This window comes from Poecile atricapillus, unplaced genomic scaffold (assembly GCF_030490865.1).
Source record: "Poecile atricapillus isolate bPoeAtr1 unplaced genomic scaffold, bPoeAtr1.hap1 scaffold_335, whole genome shotgun sequence".
NCBI lineage: Eukaryota > Metazoa > Chordata > Aves > Passeriformes > Paridae > Poecile > Poecile atricapillus.
Window position 1 is genome coordinate 26377 of NW_026709132.1, and position 9269 is coordinate 35645.

The 9269-nt window shown below is 61.8% G+C and overlaps 1 protein-coding gene across 1 annotated transcript; it reads right to left on the bottom strand.

Annotated features, from left to right (window-relative positions):
• Positions 1–1202: 1202 nt before the first annotated feature.
• Positions 1203–8569, bottom strand: LOC131574462 (solute carrier family 12 member 4-like; the record flags this gene model as incomplete). Its single annotated transcript, XM_058828926.1, has 8 exons — positions 1203–1684; positions 3188–3321; positions 4148–4224; positions 5395–5484; positions 6198–6344; positions 6458–6511; positions 7238–7395; positions 8371–8569. Coding segments are annotated over 8 exons (996 nt in total), but the record flags the coding sequence as incomplete, so codon positions are not given.
• Between the last annotated feature and the right edge of the window lie 700 nt (positions 8570–9269).

Sequence of the window (9269 nt, forward strand, 5' to 3'; positions counted from 1 at the left end):
TCCCCGTTCCCAGTCCCATACTGGGAGCACTGGGAGTGCACTGGGCACTCAGGGCTCCCTGTCCCCATTCCCAGTTCCATACTGGGAGCACTGGGCCGTACTGGGCACTCAGGGCTCCCCATCCCCATTCCCAGTCCCATACTGGGAGCACTGGGCCGTACTGGGCACTCAGGGCTCCCCGTCCCCGTTCCCAGTTCCATACTGGGAGCACTGGGCCGTACTGGGCACTCAGGGCTCCCCGTCCCCGTTCCCAGTTCCATACTGGGAGCACTGGGCCGTACTGGGCGCTCAGGGCTCCCCGTTCCCATTCCCAGTTCCATACTGGGAGCACTGGGCCGTACTGGGCGCTCAGGGCTCCCCGTTCCCATTCCCAGTCCCATACTGGGAGCACTGGCCGTACTGGGCACTCAGGGCTCCCCGTCGCCGTTCCCAGTTCCATACTGGGAGCACTGGGCCGTACTGGGCACTCAGGGCTCCCCGTCCCCGTTCCCAGTCCCATACTGGGAGCACTGGGCACTCAGGGCTCCCCATCCCCATTCCCAGTTCCATACTGGGAGCACTGGGCACTCAGGGCTCCCCATCCCCATTCCCAGTTCCATACTGGGAGCACTGGGCACTCAGGGCTCCCCGTCACCATTCCCAGTTCCATACTGGGAGCACTGGGCCGTACTGGGTGCTCAGGGCTCCCCGTCGCCGTTCCCAGTTCCATACTGGGAGCACTGGGCCGTACTGGGCGCTCAGGGCTCCCCATCCCCATTCCCAGTTCCATACTGGGAGCACTGGGCCGTACTGGGTGCTCAGGGCTCCCCGTCGCCGTTCCCAGTTCCATACTGGGAGCACTGGGCCGTACTGGGCACTCAGGGCTCCCCGTCCCCGTTCCCAGTCCCATACTGGGAGCACTGGGCCGTACTGGGCACTCAGGGCTCCCCGTCGCCGTTCCCAGTCCCATACTGGGAGCACTGGGCCGTACTGGGCACTCAGGGCTCCCCGTCGCCGTTCCCAGTCCCATACTGGGAGCACTGGGCCGTACTGGGCACTCAGGGCTCCCCGTCGCCGTTCCCAGTTCCATACTGGGAGCACTGGGCACTCAGGGCTCCCCGTCGCCGTTCCCAGTTCCATACTGGGAGCACTGGGCTGCACTGGGCACTCAGGGCTCCCCGTCGCCGTTCCCAGTCCCATACTGGGAGCACTGGGCCGTACTGGGCACTCAGGGCTCCCCGTCGCCGTTCCCAGTCCCATACTGGGAGCACTGGGCCGTACTGGGCACTCAGGGCTCCCCGTTGCCGTTCCCAGTCCCATACTGGGAGCACTGGGCTGTACTGGGCACTCAGGGCTCGCTGTCGCCGTTCCCAGTTCCATACTGGGAGCACTGGGCACTCAGGGCTCCCCATCCCCGTTCCCAGTCCCATACTGGGAGCACTGGGCCGTACTGGGCACTCAGGGCTCCCCATCCCCGTTCCCAGTCCCATACTGGGAGCACTGGGCACTCAGGGCTCCCCGTCCCCGTTCCCAGTTCCATACTGGGAGCACTGGGCCGTACTGGGCACTCAGGGCTCCCCATCCCCGTTCCCAGTCCCATACTGGGAGCACTGGGCCGTACTGGGGCTGTCGCCGTCGCCGTCCCCCCCCCGCACGAGCAGCACCGGCCCCAGGCCCTCGGTCAGAACCTCCAGGAACTCCAGGTCTGGGGGAGTCAAGGCCTGACCAGTGCTCCCAGTAACGCCCAGTACCCTCCCAGTAACCTCCCAGTGACCACCAGTAACCTCCCAGTAACCTCCCAGTGACCACCAGGACCCGCCCAGTGACCATCAGTAACCTCCCAGTAACCACCAGCACCCTCCAGTAACACCCAGTAACCTCCCAGTAACCACCAGTAACCACCAGTAACCTCCCAGTGACCACCAGTAACCTCCCAGTAACACCCAGTAACGCCCAGTACCCTCCCAGTAACCACCAGTACCCTCCCAGTAACCTCCCAGTAACCTCCCAGTGACCACCAGTAACCTCCCAGTAACACCCAGTAACCACCAGTAACCTCCCAGTAACCACCAGTAACCTCCCAGTGACCACCAGTACCCTCCCAGTGACCACCAGTAACCTCCCAGTGACCACACCAGTAACCTCCCAGTAACACCCAGTACCCTCCCAGTAACGCCCAGTACCCTCCCAGTAACGCCCAGTAACCTCCCAGTAACCTCCCAGTGACCACCAGTAACCACCAGTACCCTCCCAGTAACGCCCAGTACCCTCCCAGTGACCCCCAGTAAGCTCCCAGTGACCACCAGTAACCTCCCAGTGACCACCAGTAACCTCCCAGTAACACCCAGTAACCTCCCAGTAACCACCAGTAACCTCCCAGTGACCACCAGTAACCTCCCAGTGACCACCAGTAACCTCCCAGTAACACCCAGTAACCACCAGTAACCTCCCAGTAACCACCAGTAACCTCCCAGTGACCACCAGTAACCTCCCAGTGACCACCAGCACCCACCCAGTGACCATCAGTAACCTCCCAGTGACCACCAGTAACCTCCCAGTAACACCCAGTAACCTCCCAGTAACCTCCCAGTGACCACCAGCACCCTCCCAGTGACACCCAGTAACCTCCCAGTGACCCCCAGTAACCTCCCAGTAACACCCAGTAACCTCCCAGTGACCCCCAGTAACCTCCCAGTAACACCCAGTAACCTCCCAGTAACCACCAGTAACCTCCCAGTGACCACCAGTACCCTCCCAGTTTCCCCATTTCACTTTTCCCGCCATTTTTCCCCATTTCCCATTCCCGTTTTTCCCACTTTTCCCGTTTTTCCCCCATTTTTGGATACAGTTTTCCAGGGTTGTTCCCCCGTTATTCCCCATTCCCGTTTTTTCCCGTTTTTCCCGTTTTTCCCATTTTTTCCCCATTTTTGGATACAGTTTTCCCGGGCCCGGTTTCCCCGTTATTCCCGTTATTCCCCCGTTATTCCCCATTCCCGTTTTTCCCGTTTTTCCCGTTTTTTCCCCATTTTTGGATACAGTTTTCCCGGGGCCGGTTTCCCCGTTATTCCCAGGTTTCCCCATTCCCGTTATTCCCGTTTTTCCCGTTTTTTCCCCATTTTTGGATACAGTTTTCCAGGGGCCGTTATTCCCCGTTATTCCCCATTCCCGTTTTTCCCGTTTTCCCCATTTTTCCCCCATTTTTGGATACAGTTTTCCAGGGGCCGTGCGGGCCGGGGTGGGGGAGGGGGGGGCAGGTCCAGCAGCACCAGCCCCGCCCCCCCCGAGTGGGCTCCGATGGCGGCGTTGAGGCGCTCGGCCGCGTGCATGCGGCGCACGTTCCCCCTGCCCGCGGACCAGTATAAACCAGTATAAACCAGTATAAACCAGTACAGACCAGTATAAACCAGTACGGACCAGTATAAACCAGTATAAACCAGTACAGACCAGTATAAACCAGTATGGACCAGTATAAACCAGTATAAACCAGTACAGACCAGTATAAACCAGTACGGACCAGTATAAACCAGTATAAACCAGTACAGACCAGTATAAACCAGTACAGACCAGTATAAACCAGTATAAACCAGTACAGACCAGTATAAACCAGTACGGACCAGTATGGAGCAGTCCCCCCCAGTCCCATCCCAGTCCATCCCAGTCCATCCCAGTTCCCCCCAGTCCCTCCCAGTCCATCCCAGTTCCCCCCAGTGCCCCCCAGTCCATCCCAGTTCCCCCAGTCCCTCCCAGTCCATCCCAGTTCCCCCCAGTCCCTCCCAGTCCATCCCAGTTCCCCCCAGTCCCTCCCAGTCCCCCCCAGTTCCCCCCAGTCCATCCCAGTCCCTCCCAGTCCATCCCAGTTCCCCCCAGTCTCCCCCAGTCCCTCCCAGTCCCCCCCAGTCCCATCCCAGTCCCCCCCAGTCCATCCCAGTCCCTCCCAGTCCCCCCAGTTCCCCCCAGTCCCATCCCAGTCCCTCCCAGTCCATCCCAGTCCCTCCCAGTCCCTCCCAGTCCCATCCCAGTCCATCCCAGTCCCTCCCAGTCCATCCCAGTCCATCCCAGTCCCTCCCAGTCCCCCCCAGTCCCTCCCAGTCCCTCCCAGTCCCTCCCAGTCCCCCCCAGTCCATCCCAGTCCATCCCAGTCCCTCCCAGTGCTCCCAGTGCCACTCACGGACTGGGGCCCCTCCGGGGGTCTCCTCCCCCCTCCTCCTCCTCAGCGCTGGGCGGGTGCGAGGGGGCGGGGCCTCCCTGTGACGTCACCAGAGAGGAAATGACGTCACGACGGTGACCGTGACGTCACGTACAGACAAGGGCGATGACGTCACAGCGAGGGCGACTTTGTCGTGAGGCCAGAGGTGTGACGTCATGGGGAGGGTGATGACGTCACGGGGATGGCACCCCGGGGATGATGTGTGACGTCACAGGGTGTGTGGTGATGTCATAATGAAGAATGTGACGTCACAGGGTGCGTGGTGATGTCATGAGGAAGAAGATGATGTCACAGGGTGTGTGTGGTGATGTCATAATGAGGAAGATGATGTCACAGGGTGTGTGGTGATGTCATAATGAAGAAAATGAGGTCACAGGGTGTGTGATGATGTCATAATGAAGAAGGTGACGTCACAGGGTGTGTGGTGATGTCATGATGAAGTAGGTGACGTCACAGGGTGTGTGGTGATGTCATAACGAAGACGATGACATCACAGGGTGTGTGGTGATGTCATGAGGAAGGAAGTGACGTCACAGGGTGTGTGGTGATGTCATAATGAAGATGACGTCACAGGGTGTGTGATGATGTCATAATGAAGAAGGTGATGTCACAGGGTGTGTGTGGTGATGTCATAATGAAGACGATGACGTCACAGGGTGCGTGATGATGTCATAATGAAGACGATGACGTCACAGGGTGTGTGATGATATCATAATGAAGATGACGTCACAGGGTGTGTGTGGTGACGTCATGAGGAAGTAGGTGACGTCACAGGGTGTGTGGTGATGTCATAATGAAGAAGATGATGTCACAGGGTGTGTGGTGATGTCAGAACGAAGAAGGTGACGTCACAGGGTGTGTGGTGATGTCATAACGAAGACGATGACGTCACAGTGTGTGGTGATGTCATAATGAAGAAGGTGACGTCACAGGGTGTGTGGTGATGTCAGAACGAAGAAGGTGACGTCACAGGGTGTGTGGTGATGTCATAACGAAGACGATGACGTCACAGTGTGTGGTGATGTCATAATGAAGAAGGTGACGTCACAGGGTGTGTGGCAATGTCATAATGGAGGAGGTGACATCACAGGGTGTGTGGTGATGTCATAATGAAGAAGATGATGTCACAGGGTGTGTGGTGATGTCATAATGAAAAAGGTGACGTCACATGGTGCGCAATGACGTCGTAACGAAGACGATGACGTCACCTGGGCGCGGCGCAGCTGCCGCAGCATCTGCGAGCGCTGCTCCATCATCAGCGTCCGCTCGTAGGTGTAGGCGGAGACATCCCCGTCGTGCTGCGGCCAGAGAGAACCAGTATGAACCAGTATGGACCAGTATGAACCAGTATGGACCAGTATCAACCAGTATGAACCAGTGTGAACCAGTGTGAACACAGTGTGAACCAGTGTGAACCAGTGTGAACCAGTATGGACCAGTGTGAACCAGTGTGAACCAGTATGAACCAGTATGGACCAGTATAGACCAGTATGACCAGTGTGAACCAGTGTGAACCAGTATGAACCAGTATGGACTGGTGCAGACCAGTATGAACCAGTATAAACCAGTATGGGCTGGGCTATTTGGGGTGTTTTTGGGGTGTCCCGGGTGTTTTTGGGGTGTTTTTGGGGTGTTTTTGGGGTATCTCAGGTGTATTTTGGGGTGTCCCGGGTGTTTTTGGGGTGTTTTTGGGGTGTTTTTGGGGTGTCTCAGGTGTATTTTGGGGTGTCCCGGGTGTTTTTGGGGTGTCTCAGGTGTTTTTTAGGGTGTCTCAGGTGTTTTTGGGGGTTTTTGGGGTGTTTTTGGGGGTGTTTTTGGGGTGTTTTTGGCTCTCACCAGCTCCACCACGTGCACCTGTGCCGGCAGGGCGGGGTTTGGGTGTTCCAGGTGTAATTTTGGGGGTTTTTGGGGTGTCTCAGGTGTTTTTGGGGTGTCTCAGGTGTATTTTGGGGTGTTTTTGGGGTGATTTTGGGGTGTTTTTGGGGTGTTTTCGGGGTGTTTTTGCTCTCACCAGCTCCACCACGTGCACCTGTGCCGGCAGCGCCCGGCGTCGCGCCACGGCCTCGAGCAGGCGCCGCAGCCGCTCGCTGTTGTCCTCGAGCAGCGCCACCGTGAACAGGCGCAGGGGGACACCCACGCCAGGCCTGGGGGACACGGGCTGAGACCCCCTCCCCAAAATACCCCAAACACCTCCCCAAAAACCCCCAAACCCACAGACCCCTCCCCAAAAACCCCTGACCCACAGACCCCTCCCCAAAAACCCCCAAACACCCCCTGACCCCCAAAATCCACCGTGAACAGGCGCAGGGGACACCCACGCCAGGCCTGGGGGACACGGGGGTGAGACCCCTCCCCAAAAACCCCAAACCACAGACCCCTCCCCAAAAACCCCAAACCCACAGACCCCTCCCCAAAATCCCCTGACCCCCAAAATCCACCGTGAACAGGCGCAGGGACACCCACGCCAGGCCTGGGGGGACACGGGGGTGAGACCCCTCCCCAAAATACCCCAAACACCCCCTGACCCCTCCCCAAAACCCACCCGCGCCAGGCCTGGGGGACACGGGGGTGAGACCCCTCCCCAAAACACCCAAACCCCTCCCCAAAATCCCCAAACCCCTCCCCAAAATACCCCAAACACCCCCTGACCCCCAAAATTCACCGTGAACAGGCGCAGGGGACACCCACGCCAGGCCTGGGGGACACGGGGGTGAGACCCCTCCCCAAAATCCCTGACCCCTCCCCAAAATCCCCAAACCCACAGACCCCTCCCCAAAACCCACCCGCGCCAGGCCTGGGGGACACAGGAGTGAGACCCCTCCCCAAAAACCCCCAAACTCACAAACCCCCTCCCCAAAACCCACCCACGCCACACCTGGGGGGACACGGGGGACATCAGGGTCCGGGGGGGTCCCGGGGGGTCCCGGGGGGTCCCGGGGGGGTCCCGGGGGGTCCCGGGGGGGTCCCGGGGGGTCCCAGGGCTCAGACCCCTCCCCCACCCAAGCCCCTCAGACCCCTCCCCCACCCAAGCCCCCAGCCCCTCCCCCGTACCGGGTGCTGTCGCAGCAGCAGCGGCAGCAGCGTCAGGAGCCGCCCGGTGCCGACCACCCACCAAACGTCCAGAGACCCCCCCGGGGCCCCCCCGGGCTCGGCCGCGCCCTTGGACACCAGCAGGGCCCGGCCCCCGGCCCCCGCCGCCCGCAGCAGCTCTGGGGGGGACAGCGGAGCGTGGGGAGGGGGCCCTGGGGACATCGGGGACAGCCCCGGAGCCCCAGCCCCTCCCGAGCCCCTCCCGGAGCCCCCAGCCCCTCCCGGAGCCCCTCCGGGACCCCCAGCCCCTCCCGGAGCCCCAGCCCCTCCGGAGCCCCTCCCGGAGCCCCTCCCGGAGCCCCTCCCAGTGCCCCTCCCGGAGCCCCCAGCCCCTCCCGGAGCCCCTCCCGGAGCCCCTCCCGGAGCCCCTCCCGGAGCCCCTCCCAGTGCCCCTCCCGGAGCCCCTCCCGGAGCCCCCAGCCCCTCCCGGAGCCCCTCCGGAGCCCCAGCCCCTCCCGGAGCCCCTCCCGGAGCCCCAGCCCCTCCCGGAGCCCCTCCCGGAGCCCCCAGCCCCTCCCGGACCCCCCAGCCCCTCCCGGAGCCCCTCCCGGACCCCAGCCCCTCCCGGAGCCCCTCCCGGAGCCCCTCCGGACCCCCAGCCCCTCCCGCTTCCATGGCCCCCCCGTGTCCCCCCCAATGTCCCCTGTGTGCCCCTCCATCCCCCAATGTCCCCCCAGTGTCCCCAATGTCCCCCCAATGTCCCCCCAGTGTCCCCCCAATGTCCCCAATGTCCCCCAATCCCCCCATGTCCCCAATGTCCCCGATGTCCCCAGTGTCCCCCCAATGTCCCCAATGTCCCCAATCCCCCCAATGTCCCCAGTGTCCCCAATCCCCCCACGTCCCCAATGTCCCCCAATGTCCCCAATCCCCCCACGTCCCAAATGTCCCCCAATCCCCCCAATCCCCCCAATGTCCCCAATCCCCCAATCCCCCCCATGTCCCCAATGTCCCCAGTGTCCCCATTGTCCCCAGTGTCCCCCAGTGTCCCCGTTGTCCCCGTACCCACGAAGTCCCCAATGTCCCCCCAATCCCCCCAATCCCCCCCATGTCCCCATTGTCCCCAGTGTCCCCCCAGTGTCCCCGTTGTCCCGTACCCACGAAGTCCCTGGCAGCCCGGGCGGGGTCTGGCTGCTGTCTCCAGCTCCGGGGCCAGCCCAGCAGGACGGTGTTGGGGCGCAGAGCCCCCAGCCCCACCCCCTGCACCAGAGCCCCCAGACCCACCCCCGGCTCGGGGGTCACCAGAACCTGCACGAAGCCACGAGCCCCGGCCTGGGCCAGCGCCGCCCGCAGAGCCTGGGGACACGGATGGGGGACATGGGGACATGGGGACATGGGGACAGGGGGACAGGGGGACAGGGGGACAGCCCAAAGGGACCCCGAGAGAGCCTGGAGTCACCAGCGCCGCCCGCAGAGCCTGGGGACACGGATGGGGACATGGGGACATGGGGACAGTGACGGGGACATGGGGACAGCCATGGGGACATGGGGACATGGGGACAGGGACAGGGATATGGGGACAGCGATGGGGACATGGGGACATGGGGACAGTGATGGGGACATGGGGACAGTGATGGGGACATGGGGACAGCCATGGGGACATGGGGACAGCCATGGGGACATGGGGACAGTGATGGGGACATGGGGACATGGGGACAGTGATGGGGACATGGGGACAGCGATGGGGACATGGGGACAGCCATGGGGGACATGGGGACAGTGATGGGGACATGGGGACATGGGGACATGGGGACAGTGATGGGGACATGGGGACAGCCATGGGGACATGGGGACATGGGGACAGTGATGGGGACATGGGGACATGGGGACAGCCATGGGGACATGGGGACAGCGATGGGGACATGGGGACATGGGGACAGGGGGACAGTGATGGGGACATGGGGACAGCGATGGGGGACATGGGGACAGTGATGGGGACATGGGGACATGGGGACATGGGGACAGTGATGGGGACATGGGGACATGGGGACAGTGA